Consider the following 23,465-nt stretch of genomic DNA (forward strand, 5'->3'; position numbering starts at 1 on the left):
TGGCAACAGTTTACTTACACATACAAAAACTGCTAAGTTGTATGTTTCCATTCCATACCATTCGCACCAACACCAATATACAGATTTTGACAATTTGAACAGACATATTTTGTTGCTTTACAGATGAGCCAACCTGTATATAGTTGAACCATGGATTTTTGGTTATAAGTCACCATTAATTCACCCTTAATGGCTGTGCCGATAGACCAGGCAATCGCGAACTACGTATTGAATTAGTAGCAGTCCGGCAGAGTTGTGCTTTTTCGTTCATTTAAGAGATTCGGCTCTTTCGTTCTTTTTCTGATGAACGAACAAGTTGGTCTTTTTGTTCATCTGTTCATTTTTTTTCCAGCAAATTTGTTCACTGCTGCTCACACCCACGAAAAAAGTCAACAAGTATTGATGGGGGTGTGTATGCAGCAATGCTTTGTGTAGGTATATTTAAATTTGTTATGAATAAATAAATTAATATATATATGTATAATTAACTTCAAAAAAAAGTTACAAATTTCGGAAGATCCACGAAGTTGAAAGAGTACAGACACAAATTGTAAATATGAACTTTTCAAGTTTAAAAAATGTAATAATTAGTTTCTTACAAAAGATGTTTTTCATAAATAGTCCACACATATCTTTTTGTAGCAGTGGCATACATACATACATATCTTTAGTGTAAGTGGCATCATGGACATTCGTGTTCACTGTGAAATTCTACGTACATATGTATGTATGAATTTAAAATGTTCGCGAACGAGAAAAGAGAAAGAACTAAAAGAACAAATAGAACCGATATCGAAGATCTAGTTGACTTGTTCAGTTGAGAGACCCGATCAATTGAACAAGTTCAGAACGAATCGACCCAACTCTACAGTCAGGATTGTGTACGGAATAGATAAAATTGCAGCTTAAAAAAATACATTTGATTAATCGTGGTTGTCAAAAGCAATGTCGGATGCATTAGGAAAGCTCAATATCCACAACGCATTAACGCGAACAATGTAGTGAATTAAATCGAAACTGATATAGGTGTCGTGGGGCCATCCTTTAAGAGAGTGAAAGAAACTATCGACCAATGGACAGTTGATATTTTATTCACATCGTTATATTTGACATAGTGATAGTAAGCTTTTGTTTTGATTGTTAATATTCCACGGCTTAATTAATGGCTGCACCAATTGAAATTCCGTTGCGGGATACAGATGAGGTAAGATCTGATATGTATCATAAGTTACATAACTATTGTTTAAATATGTGATTTTTCATAATTTGTAGGTTATTGAGGTGCATCCCGACCAGCTGCCAGAATGCCAAGAGGTACTAGCGATATTGAGGCAAGAGCGATCCCAATTGAATACTTGGGTGAATGTGGCGGTAAGTTTCTATTCTGTTTTGTTGGATTGTTGGATTGAAAGCAAAAAATCTTTGCAAGTCGTGCACGAGAGTTGCTGTTGTAGCTATACCAATGTTGTTTTTGTAGCAGTTCTTAGCTCTGTTCAACCGGCTAGTTTCTGGATTTTTGTTTAGAATTAGATATTGAATATAATATATATATTTTTTAAATTAATTCATGTTGATATTAAATGTTAGTTGGCCTACTACAAAGAGCGGAAAACGGCTGACTTCATACGCCTACTGGAAACAGCAAGAACTGAAGGTAATATTGACTATCGTGATATGGAGAAGGATCAGATGCGTGCTTATGACATGCTCGCCGCACATTATGTCCAAGAAGCAAATCGAGAGAAATCAAAAGAGAAAAAACGTGAATTATTCATGAAGGCAACTAATCTATATACCACTGCCGACAAGATTATAATGTACGATCAAAATCATTTATTGGGCAGAGCATATTTCTGTTTATTAGAAGGCGATAAAATGGAACAAGCTGATGCACAATTTAATTTCGTACTCAACCAATCGCCAGCCAATATACCATCGCTTTTGGGTAAAGCTTGCATTGCATTCAATAAAAAAGATTATCGCGGTGCTTTAGCATTTTATAAAAAGGCGCTGCGTACAAATCCAAATTGTCCAGCAAATGTACGCATGGGAATGGGTCATTGTTTTCTAAAAATGAGTAATCAAGAGAAAGCGAAACAAGCCTTTGAGAGAGCATTAGAATTGGATTCCAACTGTGTTGGCGCACTAATTGGTTTGGCTATTTTGAAACTTAATTTACATGAACCAGATTCAAATAAATTGGGTGTACAAATGCTCTCCAGAGCTTACACAATTGACTCTACAAGTCCGATGGTATTAAATCATCTCGCCAATCATTTCTTTTTCAAAAAAGATTATCAAAAAGTACAACATTTAGCATTGCACGCCTTCCACAATACCGAAAATGAAGCGATGCGTGCAGAAAGCTGCTACCAATTAGCCAGAAGTTTTCACGCACAATGCGATTATGATCAAGCATTCCAATATTATTATCAGTCGACACAAATTGCACCAGCTAACTTTGTACTACCACATTATGGACTTGGTCAGATGTATATTTATCGTGGTGATACTGAAAATGTAAGTTTATTTCATTTTTTTTGTTTAAGCGATGCATAAAATTATTTTAATTTATTTTCATTTTTTAGGCTGCACAATGTTTTGAAAAAGTATTAAAAATACAACCGGGAAATTACGAAACAATGAAAATATTAGGATCTCTTTATGCAAATTCAAATTCTCAAGCAAAACGTGACATGGCAAAATCACATTTAAAAAAAGTTACCGAACAATTTCCCGACGATGTTGAAGCTTGGATTGAATTAGCACAAATATTGGAACAAAATGATTTGCAAGCATCACTTAACGCTTACGCTACGGCATCTACTATCCTAACAGAGAAAGTCAAGGTTGATATACCCGCTGAGATACTAAACAATGTAGCCGCTTTACATTATCGTATTGGAAATTTAAAATTGTCCAAAGAAAAATTAAATGAAGCACTTGAACGTGCTAAAGCTGAAGCAGGCAAATCGAATGCTGATAAACAATATTATGATTCAATATCAGTAACAATGACCTATAATTTAGCACGACTTAACGAAGCCATGTGCAGTTTTGATGTGGCTGATAAATTATTCAAAGATATTTTAAAAGAGCATCCAAATTATATTGATTGCTATTTACGTTTGGGTTGTATGGCACGTGATAAGGGCCTTATTTTTGTAGCTTCCGATTTCTTTAAAGATGCGCTTAATATTAATAATGATAATCCAGATGCGAGGTAAGATGGCATACGTACTGCGAAATCACTATTCTGATATTAATCTGAATATTTTCCCCTTGAGATCATTGCTGGGAAACCTGCATTTAGCTAAAATGCAATTCGCTTTGGGTCAAAAAAATTTTGAAACAATTTTGAAAAATCCAACCACTTCTACGGACGCATATTCTTTGATTGCATTGGGTAATTTTTCACTGCAAACACTCCATCAGCCCATAAGGGATAAGGATAAGGAACGTAAACACCAGGAAAAAGCATTATCTATATACAAGCAGGTATGGTTGCGTAGGCATAGCTGAATGAAAAATGATGGCACTAAGCAGAAGAAACTTTTTGTATTGTTAACGGTTGACTGTGCCGTTTTTGCTTTTTGCTTCCTAAGGCGAGTGTCACATGATGAGCCAATGCTGTTAATACTGGATCCATATTGATGAATTCCAATATCTAGAAATTTCAAAATCCATCAATATGGATCGTGATCCCGTATGGACAGCATCGTCTAAGACTGATGTTGTTGTTGTTGTTGTTATTATTGTTGTTGTTGTTGTTGTTGTAGCGATAAGGTTACTCCCCGAAGACTTAGGGGAGTGTTATCGCTGTGATGGTTCTTTGCCGGATAAAAATCCGGTACGCTCCGGTAACAGCAACATTAAGGTGCTGGCCCGACCATCTCGGGAACGATTTATATGGCCACATTAAATCTTCAGGCCATCCCTCCCTCCCCACCACCAAGTTTCATGAAGAGCTTGAGGTCGCCAGAGCGTCGTCTGTTAGTGAAACGGTATTCGCCGCCCGAAGGTGAGGTTGACAATTGGGTTGGAGAAGCTATACATTGCGCTACACAATCACTTGAATTTGAGTGATAACATCAAAGTTTGCTGATGGCCATCGTTTACGGTCGATAACCCCATACTATTATGGCTTCCTTATATGAAATTAATACTAATTATTGTAATTATAAAATCAACAGGTTTTACGCAATGATCCGCGTAATATTTGGGCTTCAAATGGTATTGGTGCTGTTCTAGCGCATAAGGGATATGTAATTGAAGCACGTGATATATTTGCACAAGTACGAGAAGCAACTGCTGACTTTTCTGATGTATGGCTAAATATTGCACATATATACGTGGAGCAAAAGCAATATATAAGTGCAATACAAATGTATGAGAATTGTATGAAAAAATTCTATAAACATCATAATATGGAAGTGATGCAATATTTAGCACGTGCTTACTTACGTGCCGGCAAACTAAAGGAAGCGAAATCCGTTTTACTTAAAGCTAGAAGAGTTGCGCCACAGGATACGGTAAGTTATAGTATACTGCTTAATCTTCTTAATATTTTAAATATGAGAGTTTAGATGTCTAGATAATTTTCTTTGTAATTAAATCAAGCTTGAGCTGTTGAACAGATTTGAAGAAATTTTGCGCACATATAGACAATGATCTTGATGGATCTAATTGCAACATTTTTTTAAAGAAGTGGTTGTTGTTGTTTTGTAGCGATAAGGTTGCTCCCCGAAGGCTTTGGGGAGTGTTATCGATGTGATGGTCCTTTGCCGGATACAGATCCGGTACGCTCCAGTAACACAGCACCATTAAGGTGCTAGCCCGACCATCTCGGGAACGATTTATATGACCACGTTAAACCTTCAGGCCATCCTTCCCTCCCCACCCCCAACTTCCATGAGGAGCTTTGGGTCGCCAGAGCCTCGTCTGTTAGTCAAACAGGATTCGCCGCGGATAGGTGAGGTTGACAATGGGGTTTGGAGAAGCTATATATTGCGCTGGCAACCTGAAGGGTTGCGCTACACAACCCCTTGAATCTGGTATTTTAGTCGCCTCTTGCGACAGGCATACCTACCGCGGGTATATTCTGACCCCCTAACCCGCTGGGGGGTCTGAAAGAAGTGGTCTCACGCCCCCTTGGAAGCCATTACTAATAAGTTATTTGTAATCATAATAATTGTATGGACATGTGGCACTATTCTGGAATAATTTCGGTTCTGTTCCGGGATCATATCGGAACTATTTTGTAACCGTTTCGGTACTATATCCTTATCGTTTTCTTTTTATTATTTGGAAATTTCCAGTCCATGTCGGAACTTTACTTACTTACTTAATTGGCGCTTAACGTTTAAACGGTTATGGTCGCCAAACAAGGCGCGTCAGTCGCTTCTTTTCTCTGCCAACCGGCGCCAATTGGTCACTCCAAGGGAATTTAAATCGTTTTCCACCTGGTCCTCCCAGCGGAGTGGGGGCCGGCCTCTACATTTGCTTCCATAGGTGGATTCCGATAGAAACACTTTCTTGGGCGGAGCGTCATCTATCATTCGCATAACATGGCCTAGCCAGCGCAGCCGCTGCGTTTTAATTCGCTGGACTATGTTGATGTCTGCGTAGAGCTTGTACAGCTCATCGTTAAATCTTCTTCGGTACTCGCCATCGATAACGCGTAGAGGTTCATAAATCTTTCGACGAACTTTTCTCTCGAACATTCCCAGAGCCGCTTCATCTGATGTTATGTTCTGCACCATATAGCAGGACGGGTACGATAAGTGACTTGTAGATTATGATTTTCGTTTGCCGAGGGTGGACTTTACTTTTCAATTGCCTACCTGGTCCAAAGTAGCGTTCATAGGCAAGTGTAAATACTGTTAAAGTATATTAGGATAGCAATCGATTAAATTTATTTTCAATACGACGCGTTGCATATTTTTCAAAGTGTAGCCAGGATATATCTTATGTTAGCTGCAGTTCTTAAAACATATATATGGCTAACAGTATATCTTAAGTTAGCTGCAGTTTTAAAGCATATATGGTTGACAGCGGTTGAACATACTGACTTGGCAAGGTTGCATTTAGGCCTACCCTACTGGGCACGACTTAGGTAAAGCAGTGTTTACAGCTCGGCCTTCCTGACATTCCGATCGACTCGATCGGGTATCTTTTGGCACTTCCTCGGTGTCACCATTCTCTCTCTCAGTTAGAGGATCCGACAAGGCTTCCGGTGTTATCCACCTACGTAAACGATTCGATTCAACCACACCATTATAAGGTATTTGCGTGACCTGGAAATTTTCTATGTCCTTCAGAATATCGATGGTTTGGCAATGTTTTGCTTATTTCATAGGGACCCTTGCACTTGGGGATTCATTTTTTATTAGTTCCCGCAGTGATGTCTACATTTTTCATAACTACGTAATCCCCCACCTTGAAAACTTTCGCTGGGACGCTATGTTTTAGAAAATACTTTTGACTATACTCCTGAGACTTTTCAATAGATTGTGCTTTTGATCGAATTTTCCCTAGGTCTGGTGGTTCAGTTGCACCCTTCTTTTCTTGTAAGTGTTCTGTCAGTTCATCGATGATTCTACCCTCTGTTCCACTCCAAACAATAACGTACTCGGTGATTCTTTGGTTGACGAGTGAACACTCCACCTCAACCAGTTTGCATCCGAGTGACCTATTGGTTCGGTAAGTTTCGCCAGCATTGCCTTTAACACTCTGTTCACCCTCTCCACCTGTCCGTTCGCCTGTGGCGAAGCGACTGCAACCTTCACATGCTGCACATTATTATTAATTAGAAACTCTGAAAATTCTTTAGACATGAAGCATGTTCCCCGATCACTTATGTTACGCCGGGGTCGACTATAGCTATCGAAGTACCTTTGCAAAGATGCGCAAACCTCTTTCGTACTTGTGGTTTTTACTGCATATAATTTAGTTAACTTCGTGAAACTGTCTACAACTACTAAAATGTGTTTCCTAACTGTGCGAATTGAGGGAAGTGGTCCAAAGTGGTCTATGTGTACTGTATCGAAAGGAACTGGTGTTCTAGGAATGTTATACAAGTTATGCTCGTTAGATCGGGCCGCCGGTGAGAATACTATGCACTTAACACAATTTCGTATATAGTTTTCGACCTTTTTTCTAAGCTTTGGAAACCAGTAATTCTTTTTCAACCCATATACTGTCTTGTCAACGCCCATATGCCCAATTTTTTCATGCATTAATCGGATTATATTGGTTTCCATTTCTATAGGTACATATAGCTGAAGATGGGGTGACTTTGGATCGGATTTAAAAACAAGGCCATCTTTAAGCTCGTAGTGCTGCACTGGGCCATTCTCTGATCTGTATATTTAAGTCGGTATTATTTACTTCTGCAGAGCTGACTTTATGGCATCGGCTTAAAGCATCGACATGGCCCATTGAACAGCCACTACGATGCTTTATTTTAAAGTTAAAGTTTTCGAAATGGAACACCCATGTGGTTTATTTGCTTCTTATCCATTGCCTGAGCGAGAGCACTGCAATCAGTGACTATGACAAAGGCAATTCCCTTTAATTCGGTTTTAAATCTTTCTAGTGAATAAACAATACTAAAGTTTCTAACTCAAAGCTGTGTAGTTTTGACTCTGACTCTGAAGTTGTTTTAGAAAAATATGACACGGGATGAAATTTTCCATCCTCTTGTTTTTGCATAAGCACAGCTCCAAATCCTATCTTACTGGCATCAGTGTGTAGCTCAGTGTCTTTGCTGGGGTTGTAAATAGCCAATAACGGAGCTGACATTAAACAACTTCTGAGTGACTCGAAGGCTTTATCACACAGCTCACAAAAATTAAAGGAAGTATTCTTTTTGAGCAGATTAGTTAAAGGCTTTGCGATTGAAGAAAAGGACGGAATAAATTTCCTAAAATAAGAAAACAGACCGAGACACTGTTGGAGCTGTTTGAAGTTTCGTGGCTTTGGGAAATTCTTTATTTTCTCAGTATGTATATCGTATGCCCTTACTGTTCACGTGATATCCCAGGAAGTCTACTTCCGAATATCCAAATTTACATTTTTCCATCCTCAACTCAAAACCTCGCATGTATAACCGTCTTAGCACACAACTTACAACGTCTGCATGGGTTTCGAAGTCGGATGTGGCTACCAAAATATCATCCATAAAGAAAACTATTTTCCCCGACTGTAATAGATCTCGAAAAATGTCGCAAACAAAGCGCTGAAACACCGCCGGCGCGTTTCTCAAGCCGAACGGCATTTTCATGTACTCGGTCTGTCCTCCCGGGGTCACAAAAGACGTATACTTAATGGAATCGTTTTCCATTTGAACCTGGTTGTTGTTGTTGAACTTGGTGTAACCCACTTTTAAGGTCCAACACTGTGAAAATTTTCTTACCCGATAAATACTCCAAACAATCTTCTATCAGCGGCATAGGAAAGTTGTCTCGGATGGTCTTTTTATTCAGGAACCTATAATCTATACATAATCGTCCCTCGCCATTCCTTTTCCTGACCAACACAGTGGCAGACGCGTACGGGGAGTTGCTATACCTTATAACGCCCTCAGAGAGTAATTTATAAGGACTGTCATTTCAGTGTGACCTCATTTAATTTGTTGCGTCCCTGCCACAAATTGTCATCCTCCCAGCAGCTCCTTGCAGCAGGACTGCTCCATATTCTCTTACTCCGGGAAGGCATCGAATCCAATCCGGGTCCGTCTCCTGACCCCGGTCCTGAGAAATGGTTTTGCTGCATCTGCCGGAAAATAATCTTTTTAGGACGGTCATACTCTGTTCAGTGTGCCTCGTGTAAGGGATGGTTGCATCGGACAGGTTGTTCTAGGCTTGATCCCAAAACCCGACGTCCACGTAACTTTTATAAATCTTTTGTGGCTTCTTGCTGTTCACGCCCAAGGGTGTCCCGTAGTCTACGCCTAAGCTCCCCCCCCCCCCCCCCCACTACACAACAAATACCCGCTGCTGCTCTCGCCCCACGGCGCCAACAACTCAAACAGCTGCTACCACTCATAAGTACTACCTTCATAGTAGAGTTGGTAGCAATGCTGAGCATCAGCCCCTGCCCCCGTCTTCTCCTCCCCTCTTTTCCGGCAGCAATCGTGTAGGTCAGGGAAACAGACTCTTAGTCCCTACCTCCGTTTGCACCGTTTGCCAGCACAGAATATATATGTTTGCGACATCTGCCAATGCAGCTCCTGCCTTGGGTGGTGCCACTTTCCTAGATGTTCTGGTCTCCGCGACGGCAACCCCCCGACAGGTTTCTTCGCGCCATGTTGCCAGGTCGCAGACCCAAATCATCCGGGTACCCCAATGCTTGCCCAAGAACGCCCAGTCCCAGGGCCACAACAGCAATTGCGTCCTGGCCTTCCACAACCCTGGCGTATTCACCCGTCACTTACCCCCAGAGTGGCGGCGTCTCCCCTTATGCACTTCAGAATTCTGCAGTTAAACTGTAATGGACTAACTGGGAAGATTACGGAGATAGTCGATTTCATGAAGCGGCACAACATCCGTATTGCTGCGATTCAAGAGACTAAACTCACAGCAAGATCTGCATTGCAGACCTGCTCTGGGTATAATGTCCACAGGAAAGACCGTGAGAGCGGAAATGGAGGCGGCCTCGCGTGTATCATACACCACTCTGTGCAATATTATATATTTGATCGTGGCATCGACCGCAGGGACAATGTCTTAGAACGTCAAGGCCTATCTGTCCGGTCAGGCGATGCAAACATAGAAATCATCAGCATCTACATCCCTCCTGCCACCTGTTGCCCCAGTGGATACCGCCCTAATATCAGAGCCTTACTCACTGGCAACAATCGCATCATCTTAGGCGATTTCAATGCCCATCACGATCTATGGCACTCAAACTTGCGGGCGGACAGTAGGGGTGAGATGTTGGCGGATCAAATAGAAGAAACGACGTTCTACACAATAAACGGAGACGCCCCCACACGTATGGTAGGAAGCTGTCACAGTTCGCTAGATATCTCAATCGTGAGCGCAGAACTCGTAAACTGCGTCAACTGGCAGCCGATGGTAACATTGCATCCGACCACCTGCCTATACATATTTCGCTCGAGCGTACCGCCGACTTCATCGTCACCGAAAAACGCACTTTCATAAACTTCAAAAAAGGAAAGTGGGAAGAACATAAATCTTTTACAGACAACCTCTTTGCTGCCCTCCCTATCCCGACTGATGCCCGCCAAGGAGAGCGTGCCTTCCGTAAGGTCATTGAATCCGACTCGGGACGTTTCATTCCCGCCGGGAGAATTCCCGAAATCCGGCCCCACTTCCCGGCGGAGGCCGCAAACTTAGCGAGAGAACGTGACCTTATAAGACAGCTTGATCCAGGCGACCCCCAAATAAGGGATATAAACCAACGCATCAGATTGCTTGTGGACGAACACAAGCGGGCGAAATGGGAGGAGCACCTGAGAGGTTGTAACCTCTCTACCGGTGTGGGTAAACTTTGGTCCACCGTAAAGTCCCTATCGAATCCGACTAAGCACAAAGACAAAGTTTCCATCGCCTTTGGTGACAAAGTCCTGTCGGATGCGAAAAAATGCGCGAACGCTTTCTGCCGACAATATATAATGCATTCTACGGTCGACAAAGATAGACGGAGGGCCAATAGACACGCACATAAACACAAATTCAGCGCGTCACCAATCACCATCACCGCTAAAGAGGTTGAGGACGCCATTGGTGGCGCTAAACCATCCAAAGCAGCGGGCCCAGACGGCATAACCATGCCGATGCTTAAAAGCCTAGGGAAGGAGGGTTTCAAATATTTAGCGCATGTCTTCAACCTGTCTCTTTCCACCATTGTCATACCCGAGAAATGGATAATGGCCAAGGTGGTCCCGCTACTAAAGCCTGGGAAACCAGCTAACATAGGAGAGTCGTATCGTCCGATATCTCTCCTATCGCCAGTAGCAAAGACGCTTGAAGCCATTTTGCTCCTTTATTTCCAACCAAATTTGCAGCTAGCCTCTCATCAGCATGGCTTCAGAAAACTCCATAGCACTACCACCGCGCTAAATGCCATTAGCACCCAGATAAATTGCGGTTTAAATCAATACCCCCACCATAGAACAGTACTCGTAGCGCTAGACCTATCAAAAGCTTTTGATACGGTCAACCATGGCTCGTTACTGCAAGACCTGGAAGGGTCTACCCTTCCCCATATCTTAAAAGGTGGACCCCAAATTATCTGGGTGGTCGGCAGGCATCGGTGCAATTTAGAAACGAAACATCAAAACCAAGGAGAATTAAACAAGGGGTGCCACGGGGTGGTGTCCTATCCCCACTTTTGTTTAATTTCTACATATCTAAGCTACCATCACCACCGGAAGGAGTCACTATCGTTTCCTACGCCGATGACTGCACAATAATGGCCACAGGCCCAGGCCCAAAGATCGATGAGCTATGCAATAAAATAAACGGCTACCTCCCTGATCTCTCCAGTTTTTTCGCCTCGCGAAACCTGGCATCACCGACTAAATCTTCCGCGACCTTATTTACAACATGGACGTCCGAAATGTCGACCATTTTGAACATCCACGTCGATGGCGCTACGCTACCGACTATCCTACACCCCAAAATCTTGGGTGTGACGTTTGATCAGGATCTACATTTTGGTGAGCACGCAGCCAATTGTTCCGAGAATTCAGAGCCGTACCAAAATCCTCAAATCCCTCGCTGGCAGTACCTGGGGAAAAGGTAAAGAAACGCTCATGACTACATACAAAGCAATTAGCCAGCCGATTACGTGCTACGCGTCACCCATATGGTCGCCAAGCCTAAAAATTACCCACTGGAAGAAGCTACAGGCCTGCCAAAATACTGCTCTCAGAATTACCACGGACTGTCTTCTTATGTCCCCAGAACACCATCTGTATAATGAGGCGAGAATACTCCCCATCAGGGAGAGAAATGAGATGCTGACCAAACAGTTCCTGTTGAATACCCAGAAACCTGAGCATCCCAACAGACATCTGATTGATGAACCAGCACCGCCTAGGGGCTTAAGGAGTCATCTCCGTAAACATTTTGAGGAAATACGGCACCTGAGAACCCAGCCGTATGAAGCGAAAAAACACAAGGAGGTCCTTTGTGAACTCCATAAACAGGGGTCGGACCTTTATGCCGGGAATTGCGCGGTGAATCCAGTACTCAAAGAAAAGTATCCAAAACTCGCGGAAGAGGGACGCATACTCCCCAGGGAAACGCGTGCCACTCTTGCTCAACTTCGTTCTGGATACTGTAACAGGTTAAACTCTTACCTATCCATAATCAACCCCGACATACAAAATGTATGCCCCGCTTGCAATGTGTCCCCACATGACACCAATCATCTCTTTAATTGTAATGTGGAACCAACGCCTCTAACACCCCTTTCCTTATGGTCCACCCCTGTTGAAACAGCAAGTTTTCTTGGACTCCCGTTAGAGGATATTGATGACAATTTGTGTTCGGTCGCGGCTGTTAGGTGGGGCGAAGCATTGCTACAACAACAACAGTAAATTATCAATAATTGCCTGCACTTCGGCCTTCTCGGAATGGGAGTCTCCTTGGAGAACAATGAAAAGGCGTATCATCGGTTAGGTTTATTTTCATTTTATAATCTAGGGGTGCTATCTGTACTTCTGCTGAGGGATTCGAGTATTGACTCACTATAACCCTTCTTAATACATCCGATTGCTGTGCATTCAGCCCAGAGCTAACATCTAGTTTGTCTGAAAATTCGCCCTGCGACACAACACCAATAACCTCGTTACCAACACAGGTACCTACCGGGTGAGAAACGTTGTTGTTACATATTTCCACCCCACATATCTGTGAGTCGTATCGTCCGATATCTCTCCTATCGCCTATGGCAAAGACGCTTGAAGCCATTTTGCTCCCTTATTTCCAAGCAAATTTGCAGCTAGCCCCTCATCAGCATGGCTTCAGAAAACTCCATAGCACTACCACCGCGCTAAATGCCATTAGCACCCAGATAAATTGCGGTTTAAATCAATACCCCCACCATAGAACAGTACTCGTAGCGCTAGACCTATCAAAAGCTTTTGATACGGTCAACCATGGCTCGTTACTGCAAGACCTGGAAGGGTCTACCCTTCCCCCATGTCTTAAAAGGTGGACCGCAAATTAGCTGGGTGGTTGGCAGGCATCGGTGCAATTTAGAAACGAAACATCAAAACCAAGGAGAATTAAACAACGGGTGCCACAGGGTGGTGTCCTATCCCCACTTTTGTTTAATTTCTACATATCTAAGCTACCTTCGCCACCGGAAGGAGTCACAATCGTTTCCTACGCCGATGACTGCACAATAATGGCCACAGGCCCAGGCCCAAAGATCGATGCGCTATGCAATAAAATAAACGGCTACCTCCCTGATCTCTCCAGTTTTTTCGCCTCGCGAAACCTGGCATTATCACCGACTAAATCTTCCGCGACCTTATTTACAATATGGACGTCCCAAATGACGACCATTTTGAACATCCACGTCGATGGCACTACGCTACCGACTGTCTTACAGCCCAAAATCTTGGGTGTGACGTTTGATCAGGATCTACATTTTGGTGAGCACGCAGCCGCAATTGTTCCATCCTGTGACAAATGGACACACTTTCTTCCAACAATCTTACTCGGTCTCAGAGTAGCATATAAACCCGATATTGGTGCATCGCCAGCAGAACTCGTATATGGAACGACGCTCAGAATTCCAGGCGAATTTTTTCAAACGACCAAATTACCCGTGCCGACCAGCGAATCGGTTGCAAAATTTCGCCAAGCTATGGAAAAGCTAAGGCCAACGGAAACCGCCTATCATTCGCCACCAGCAACGTTCGTTTCACCGAAACTGCTGAGCTAAACACACGTTTTCGTCAGAAATGACTCCATACACCCTTCCTTGACACATCCTTACGATGGTCCTTACGCTGTTACACGCAAATATCCAAAATACTTTACGGTCATCATCAAAGGCCACCCTAGCAATATTAGCATTGATCGACTTAAACCTGCCTTTTTAACAAACACCGATCTCGAAACGCCAGCTCATCCTGAGAAAAACCAAACGCCGCAAAAACATATAGAAACGCCAACTCATTCTGAAATCAATCAGCAGGCACAAGAAAACATCGAAACGTCAACTAATTCTGAAAAAGGACAACCTGTACAGGATAGTAGCAAGAGCGTACCGACGAAAACCACCCGCACTGGTCGCCAGATTAATCTTCCTCAACGATACAGGTAGCTTTCGTCTGGTGGCGGACTTTCTTTATACATATTACATTATTATATTTTGACATTCTCTTTCTACAATGTATATTGTTTCTGTAAGCTTACAGTTAGCAAAACTGAACATTTTTTGATCATACGATTTTTGTACTCAAGCTGTAGAACACGCGCTAATTTTTCTTTAAAGTAAACTTTCCTTTTTTAATTACCGGAAAATTATCTTCCTAAGTGTTTCGTCAGGCAATACCACTAAACTGAACAGTGGTAAGAAAATCTCCCACAAGTATAATAGGATGGCAATCGATTTAATTTATTTTCAATACGACGCGTTGCATCTTTTTCAAAGTGTAGACAGGATATATCTTATGTTAGCTGCAGTTCTTAAAACATAAAGCTGGAGACATTGGTGCTTTATCGGTAACCGTATCGGTAACCTTATAACAGCTGATTCGACCAACCATATGAGAATCAATGCAATCGATTATTGGTGCCGCTAAGGTCGTAACCGTATCGTAGAAAACCAATTGGGTTTTGGTTTACCGTCGTAACGATAAACAGCTGATTACGTTAGGGATACGGATAGAGCGATACGACATACGGCACCAATGACTCCGGCTTAAATATGGCTGACAGTATATCTTAAGTTAGCTGCAGTTTTATAGCATATATGGTTGGCAGCGGTTGATCGTACCGATTGTGGCAAGGTTGCAGTGATTCTTCGCTGGATTTCAGAGCTGATGTTGTTAGTGTTGATGCTGGTTCGCAAATAAATGAAGTCTTTTATTATTTTGGAATTATGGCTGCCAACAGTAGCGTGTTTGCCAAGGCGCATATGCGCTGACTCTTTGCTCGATGACAGCAGGCACTTCCTTTTGTCCTCATTCACCATGTTGTTGTTGAAGCAGTGCTTCGCCCCATCCAATAGGTGCGACCGATCACAAATTGTCATCAATATCCTCTAACGGGAGTTCAAAGAAACTTGCTGTTTCAACAGGGGTGGGTCATAATGAGAGGGGTGTTAGAGGCGTTGGTTCCACAATACAGTTAAAGAGATGGTTGTTGTCATGTGGGGACATATTACAAGCAGGATATATGTTTTGTATGTCGGGGTTGATTCTGGATAGGTAAGAGTTTAACCTGTTACAGTATCCAATTCGAAGTTGAGCTAGAGTGACTCGCGTTTCCCTTGGGAGAGTGCGTTCCTCCTCTGCTAGTTGTGGGTATAGTTCTTTGAGTACAGGATTTACGGGGCAATTCCTGGCATAGAGGTCCGACGTCTGTTTGTGGAGTTCACTGAGGACCTGCTTGTGTTTTTAGCTTTATACTTCTGTGTTCTCAGGTGCCGTATTTCCTCATAATGCTTGCGGAGATGACTCCTTAAGCCCCTGGGCGGTGTAGGCTGATCAATCAGATGTCTGTTAGATTGCCCAGGTTTCTGGGTGTTCAACTGGAACTGTTTGGTTAGCATTTCATTTCTCTCCCTAATGGGGAGTATTCTCGGCTCATTATGTAGATGGTGTTCTGGGGACATAAGAAGACAGCCAGTGGCGGTTCTGAGGGCGGCATTTTTGCAGGCCTGTAGCTTCTTCCAATGAGTAGTCTTTAGGCTTGGCTCGTAGCATGCAATCGGCTGGCCAATTGCTTTGTAAGTGGTAATGAGCGTTTCTTTATCTTTACCCCAAGTACTGCCAGCGAGAGATTTGAGAATATTTTATTGCGGCTCTGGATTTTCGGTACAATTGCGGCTGCATGCTCACCAGAATGTAGATCCTGATCAAACGTCACACCCAAGATTTTGTGGTGTAAGACAGTCGGTAGCGTAGTGCCATTGACGTGGATGTTCAAAATGGTCGACATTTGGGACGTTCATGTTGTAAATAAGGTCGCCGATGATTTAGTCGGTGATTGTTGTTGTTGTAGCGATAAGGTTGCTCCCCGAAGGCTTCGGGGAGTGTTTATCGATGATGGTCCTTTGCCGGATACAGATCCGGTACGCTCCGGTAACACAGCACCATTAAGGTGCTAGCCCGACCATCTCGGGAACGATTTATATGGCCACATTAAACCTTCAGGCCATAACTCCCTCCCACCCCCAAGTTACATGAGGAGCTTGGGGTAGCCAGAGCCTCATATGTTAGTGAAACAGGATTCGCCGCGGATAGGTGAGGTTGACAATTGGGTTTGGAGAAGCTACCTGAAGGGTTGCGGTACACAGCCCCTTGAATCTGGTTTTTTAGTCGCCTCTTACGACAGGCATACCTACCGCGGGTATATTCTGACCCCCTAACCCGCTAGGGGGATTTAGACGGTGATAATGTCAGGTTTCGCGAGGCGAAAAAACTGGAGAGATATCAGCAAGGTAGCGGTTTATTTTGTTGCAAAGCTCATCGATCTGTGGGCCTGGGCATGTGGCAATTATTGTGCAGTCATCGGCGTAGGAAAGGATAGTGACTCCTTCTGGTGGCGAAGGTAGCTTTGATATGTAGAAGTTAGCCAAAGGTGGGGATAGGACACCACCCTGTGGAACCCCTTGTTTAATTCCCATCTTTACTGCTTCCGCCATGTCGGAACTATTTCAGTTTATTTTTGATAATTTTGCTACACTTTCGTAACTGTTCGGATAAGTTTGGAATATTTTCACAATTAGAGCCTGTAGGAGGCGGTGAGGGCATAAAGAGAGTGTTAAAGAGCATTTTAAAGCAGTTTTCGTCCGCAGGTCTCTAAGATGAACAAGCATATTAGACCTACATTCCCAGGATAAGGATATTAGACTTACATTCCCCTTCTGATTTTTTTATTGATAGGTATTGCTCTTTAACATTGCGGTAGTCTTACAACGTCTAGCGATGGCTATACTTAAGGATGAAAAATCAACACTCGACGTGGTCTTACAAGCTGTGCATGAATTAGAATTGGCTCAAAGGTAAGGAAATTTAGAAGTTAAACCTATTCTAAAATTTAAGTTTCCAAAACTTTCACAGATATTTTCAATATCTCTCGATTTGTGGCGATAAGACCCGTTTCAATGTTGATATAGCTGGCATGGAAGCTAATCAATGTCAAGATCTGCTATCCCAAGCTCAATATCACGTTTCACGCGCTCGTCGCATAGACGAAGAAGAAAAAGCATTGCGACGCAAGCAGGAAGAGGAACGCTTAGCATTCAAGTTGAAACAGGAGGAGGAAAGAAAACGACGCGCAGATGAACAAAAGATGTCACGTGAGCAAATGCTTGTAAAACGTCAGGAATACGTAGAAAAAACCAAAGGCATATTGATTATTGCCGAAAGTCAACCACAGCCCAAGGAGCGTAAGAAAGGTATAAGAAAAAAAGAAATGTGGGTTTTATGCATATATTATATGTTTATTGATTTTATATTAAGGTGGTGGTCGTCCACGTAAAGATGATAACATTTCTGAATCGGGTAGCGATATGGGCGAAGTCGATGGTGCTGAACGCGCTAAGAAGAAACCAAAGGAACGTAAAAAGGGTGGTGGACGGAAACGAAAATCTGTTGCAGATAAATATGATAGTGATAGCGATGGCGAGAATGTGCCAAAAGAAAAGAGACAGAAAAAGAAAAAGCCCGGCAAGGTGGTTAAAGAGAAGAGGGAAAACTTAACAGCTAAGCAACGACTCAAAATTGTTTCAAAGGCTACCATATCAACGAGTGAATCAGATAGTGATGCTGGAGGTGCACGCAAGCGTAAACGCAATTCCAGCGATAGTGAAAGTGACGGCAGTGTAGCATCTAAGCGCGGACGCCGCATATCAAAATCACCATCTGAGCAACGTTCAAATAGCGGTAGTCGTTCGCGTTCACGTTCTGCTTTAAGTTCTCGTTCGGGATCACGTTCAGGGAGTGGATCTGATAGACGTTCGCGTTCAAGATCCAGTTCAAAATCTAAACGATCCCGCTCCAAATCTAGCTCGCAATCAAGATCACCTTCTCGTTCGAAATCTGGTTCTCGCTCTAAGTCCGGTTCACGTTCCCCATCTTATTCACCTTCAAGTCCTAAAAATCAATCTTCTGTGAAATCACGTTCGCGCAGCCCTTCAGGTTCTGAATCAGAATGAAACTCTTTACTGGTTATACATTTTTCTAATATACATATGTTTATTTATTGGAAACTGTTTGTGTGACGTTATAATACAATTAATAAAAAAATATACATTGTCTAAAATTTGCATTATTAACTTATATATATAATCACACCAATTCTAAATATTCTCGCGGAATTTTGTTCTTGCGGATTTTTATACCCGCGGAAAATTCCTCCAATTTTTTTCTTCTAGGGAGAAGAATAATTGGGAAATAGGAATTTCGAATTTTCGAATTCAGCTGTTTTGTTAATTGAAATTTCGTTGCGCATTTCTTATTTTGTTTAAAAAATTGTAAAGTTTAATTATTGTTGCCAATTTGTTTGAAATTAAGAAATAAGGTATAAACAATGCACATTATTGCATTTCATGTGTTATTCACTGAAATGAGTAATGAATTGGTGCCACAGCAACATCAAAGAAATTTTCTGGCGGCCAAATCGAGCTGAGTTCCCCTTTCGCCATATGCCAAAATCTATTTAAGCCTTCTTAAAAAATCCTTGCCCAATTTCTGGATGGCTGCATCAAATAAGCGAAGATCTCTTCCGTTGCTTATGATATACTTTTCGACTTAATTTAATTTAATTTATTTAATTTAATTTATTTATTTAAAGTTGACACAAACACAAAGCGGTCGAATAATTATTGTAATAGACAGATATATATGTAAATACAGTGCCATTCTTAATATTAAAAAATTTAAAAAAAGGTACATAGAAAATTAGTATGTTATAAACATTTGACATCGCATTGTATAAGAAAAAATTGTATAAGAAAAAATAAAATTAAAATATCAGGCTAAACATAAGAGTATAACAGTATGTAAAGCGGCAAACGAGCATTCAAAGCCAATGCAGTTATACAAATCATTGTACCGCGAGCACCAGTGACGCAGGGGACTGTTTCTAGCAAAATTTTGCCGGCATAGAGGTAAATGAAAGGGCACAAAATGTCTGTACGCCCTAGCAGGAACCGCAAAATTTAGTTGACTGATTAGGTCAGGGGAGTCAATCACGCCAATGATGAGCTTGTGAATGAACATAACGCCAAGTAATACTCTACGATTCTCTAGAGATGGCAAATTAATTACAAGAAGCCTATTCCTGTATGGTGGAAGATGAGTACTTGATTCCCAGTTGAGACCTCGTAATGCAAAAATTAAAAACCGTCTCTGAACCGACTCAATCCGATCAACATGGATTTGATAGATCGGAGACCAAACACATGAACAGTACTCGCAAATAGGACGTACCAGCGAGGTATAAAGTATCTTTGTGAAATAAGGGTCATCAAACTCTTTAGCCCAATGTTTGATAAAACCTAATACACCAGTTGCTTTGTTTATAGTGGTTGAAATATGTGTGGTAAAACTTAATTTCGGATCAAAAATAACTCCTAGATCAGTTACAATAGATATCCGCTCCAAAGGGTTGCCGTTAAGTATATAAGATGAAAGGACCGGCTTCACACGGTGAAAAGTCATTTGCTTACATTTAGAGCAATTCAAAAAAAGTAAATTTGCAGTACACCAGCTTTGAAGTGAGTCAAGATCGTATTGAAGCTGATTAAAACAGAACAAGTTCCAAGGCAGATATGTGTAACAGAGTTTTACATCATCTGCATACATAAAAACTCTAGAATGTAATATAACCTTTGGTAAGTTGTTAATGAACAGGGTAAAGAGTAATGAACCCAAATGGCTACCCTGGGGCACGCCAGAAGTTACATCAAACGACTTTGAAAGATTGTTGTTGAAAAAGACTCGCTGAGTCCTATTTTCACGATAACTTGAAATCCAACTTAATAAAGGCGCTGGAAAACCCAGAAGATCAAGTTTGTGAACTAAGAGCTCGTGATTAACAGAGTCAAATGCTTTACTAAAGTCGGTGTAAATTACATCTGTTTGTTTGCAATCTAAAAAACCATTCATAACAAAAGACGTAAATTCAAGCAAGTTAGTAGTAGTTGATCTCCGATGCACAAAACCATGTTGACAAGGTGATATTAAAAAGCTACACAGGTATTGAAGCTGGTATGTAATTATATGCTCAAAAGTTTTAGGGATAGCTGAGAGCTTAGCTATGCTTCTGTAGTTCTCAATATTAGACCTACTACCTTTTTTATGCAAAGGTATAATAAACGATTGTTTCCAAATAGATGGGAATGATGCGGATTCCAGAGACATTTTAAATAATTTAAAGATAGGCTCTGATAAGTTGACAGCACAGTACTTAAGTACACAACTAGGAACACCATCTGGACCCGATGAAGATATCGGTTTCAATGCAAGAAGATTATTAAGAACAGTATATTTATCAATAAATGGGTTTAAAATATTATTAGAACTTTCCAAGCAATATGGATATAGATTAGACTGGACACATTGGGATAATGGGGGAGTTCGGGTTAGAGTAATGCCCGCAGAGTCATCTGTAAACACTAAGTCTAAGATTTTCCTTTTGGAATTTAAAATATTATTCATTTGGGGAAGAGATGTATCTAGCAGGCTATTTAAAAACTCGTGCTGAGTAGTGGGAGTCATAAAATTTGAGTCGATGGTATTGATCCAATTTACTGATGCTAAATTGAAATCACCAAGAACTACTAGGCGGTCTTTGTCTCGCAATTGCGAGTACAAGCTACAAATAAGAGTGCTATGACATGTATAAACGTGTATATCCAATCGTGGCGGTATATACCAGCACCAGATAAACATACTAAAATTGTGCACGGCAAGCTTTACTGCTATAAATTCAATGTCATTTGTGGTGTCCAATAGCGGCAACTCAGATGGAAGCGACGAGTCAACAGCAATAAGGACACCACCTGCTCTAGATTCACGATCACGCCGATAAACTACATATTTACGTGAAAAGAGTTCAGAGTTAAAATTATCAGCTTTTAACCAAGTTTCAAAATAAAACTATTCAGAAAAAAAGTAAAAATAAAACTATTCAGAAAAAAATAAAGAATATTGTGGTTGTTGTTGTATTAACAATGAGAATATTGTGGTAGAATGTAAATACATATTTTAGCACAAATTCGTACAAATAAGTGTTCTTTCTTAAAATAACCAATTTCCTTTAACTATTTTGATGCATTCCCTTTAATTTAACCAGTGAAAAAACACCTATGAAATGGCAGAGAAATCTCCCTCTCCCTCACATTCATAATACCTACTTTTCTCCCATAACCGGTTTCCGCTTTTTCGAACATTGTTCAGAATAGGAGGAAAGGGAGAAGTGAAAAAACTCACAAGGAATTTTTATTTAGAATACGAGGAATGGGAGAAGCGAAAAAACTCAAACGGAATTTTCGTTTAGAATTGGGCTGAGAATATATATGTTTGCGACATCCGCCCAATGCAACTCCTGCCTTGGGCGGTGCCACTTTCCTAGATGTTCTGGTCTCCGCGACGGAAACCCCCGGACGGGTTTCATTGCGCCATATTGCCAGGTCGCAAACCCCAATCTACCGGGTACCCCAATGCTTGCCCGAGGACGCCCAGTCCCAGGGCCACAACAGCAGTTGCGTTCTGGCCTTCCTCAACCCAGGCGTAGTCACCCGTCACTTACTCCCAGAGTGGCGACGTCTCCCCCTATGCACTTCAGAATTCCGCAGTTAAACTGTAATGGACTAACTGGGAAGATCACAGAGATAGTCGATTTCATGAAGCGGCACAACATCCGCATTGCTGCGATTCAAGAGACTAAACTCACAGCAAGATCTGCGCTGCAAACCTGTTCTGGGTATAATGTCCACAGAAAAGATCGCATGAGCGGAAATGGAGGCGACCTCGCGTTTATCATACATCACTCTGTGCAATATCATATATTTGAGCCTGGCATCGACCGCAGGGACAATGTCTTAAAACTTCAAGGCCTATCTGTCCGGTCAGGCGATGCAAACCTAGAAATCATCAACATCTACATCCCTCCTGCCACCTGTTGCCCTAGTGGATACCGCCCTTATATTAACGCCTTACTCACTGGCAACAATCGCATTATCTTTTGCGACTTTAATGCCCATCACGATCTATGGCATTCGAACTTGCGGGCGGACAGTAGGGGTGAGATGTTGGCGGATCAAATAGAAGAAACGACGTTCTGCACAATAAACGGAGACGCCCCACACGTATGGTAGGAAGCTGTTACAGTTCGCCGGATATCTCAATCGTGAGCGCAGAACTCGTAAACTGCGTCAACTGCCAGCCGATGGTAACATTGGCATACGACCAGCTGCCTATACTTATTTCGTTCGAGCGTACCGCCGACTTCATCGTTACAGAAAAACGCACTTTCATAAACTTTAAACAAGGAAAGTGGGACGAATACAAATCTTTTACAGACAACCTCTTTGCTGCCCTCCCTATCCCGACTGATGCCCGCCAAGAGGAGCCTGCTTTCCGCAAGGTCATTGAATCCGCCTCGGCATGTTTCATTCCCGCCGGAAGAATTCCCGAAATTTGGCCCCACTTCCCGGCGGAGGCCGCAAATTTAGCGAGAGAACGTGACCTTATAAGACAGCTCGACCCAGGCGACCCCCAAATAAGGGATATAAACCAACGCATCAGATTGCTTGTGGATGAACACAAGCGGGCGAAATGGGAGGAGCACCTAAGGGGTTGTAACCTCTCTGCCGGTGTGGGTAAACTTTGGTCCACCGTAAAGTCCCTATCGAATCCGTCTAAGCACAATGACAAAGTTTCCATCGCCTTCGGCAATAAAGTGTTGTCGAATTCGAAAAAATGCGCGAGCGCTTTCTGCCGTCAATATGTAATGCATTCTACGGTCGACAAAGATAGACGGAGGGCCAACAGACACGCACATAAACATAAATTCAGCGCGTCACCAATTACCATCACCGCCAGAGAGGTTGAAGATGCCATTGGTCACGCTAAACCATCCAACGCAGTGGGCCCAGACGGCATAGCCATGCCGATGCTTAAAAGCCTAGGGAAATAGGGTTTCAAATACTTAGCACATGTCTTCAACCTGTCTCTTTCCACCTTTGTCATACCCAAAAAATGGAAAATGGCCAAGGTGGTCCCGCTACTAAAGCCTGGGAAA

At 42.1% G+C, this 23,465-nt stretch overlaps 1 protein-coding gene across 1 annotated transcript; it reads left to right on the forward strand.

The window, feature by feature from the left end:
- Window positions 1-837: 837 nt before the first annotated feature.
- Ctr9 (RNA polymerase-associated protein Ctr9) lies at window positions 838-18,487 on the forward strand. Its single transcript, XM_067791665.1, has 9 exons — window positions 838-1,204; window positions 1,273-1,371; window positions 1,588-2,520; window positions 2,589-3,223; window positions 3,288-3,498; window positions 4,194-4,532; window positions 17,099-17,217; window positions 17,276-17,613; window positions 17,678-18,487. The coding sequence occupies exons 1-9, from the start codon at window positions 1,163-1,165 to the stop codon at window positions 18,370-18,372; spliced, it is 3,411 nt and encodes a 1,136-aa protein (XP_067647766.1). The 5' UTR covers window positions 838-1,162; the 3' UTR covers window positions 18,373-18,487.
- Window positions 18,488-23,465: the final 4,978 nt, after the last annotated feature.

Source organism: Eurosta solidaginis, chromosome 5, assembly GCF_040869045.1.
Source record: "Eurosta solidaginis isolate ZX-2024a chromosome 5, ASM4086904v1, whole genome shotgun sequence".
Lineage (NCBI taxonomy): Eukaryota > Metazoa > Arthropoda > Insecta > Diptera > Tephritidae > Eurosta > Eurosta solidaginis.

What these genes read in the sequence shown, in the direction of transcription:
- Ctr9 (XM_067791665.1), top strand. Translation starts at nt 1,163, where the DNA reads ATGGCTGCACCAATTGAAATTCCGTTGCGGGATACAGATGAG. An exon ending in GAATTAGAATTGGCTCAAAG is followed by an intron (nt 17,218 to 17,275) that starts GTAAGGAAATTT and finishes AAACTTTCACAG; the next exon opens with ATATTTTCAATATCTCTCGA. An exon ending in GCCCAAGGAGCGTAAGAAAG is followed by an intron (nt 17,614 to 17,677) that starts GTATAAGAAAAA and finishes TTTTATATTAAG; the next exon opens with GTGGTGGTCGTCCACGTAAA.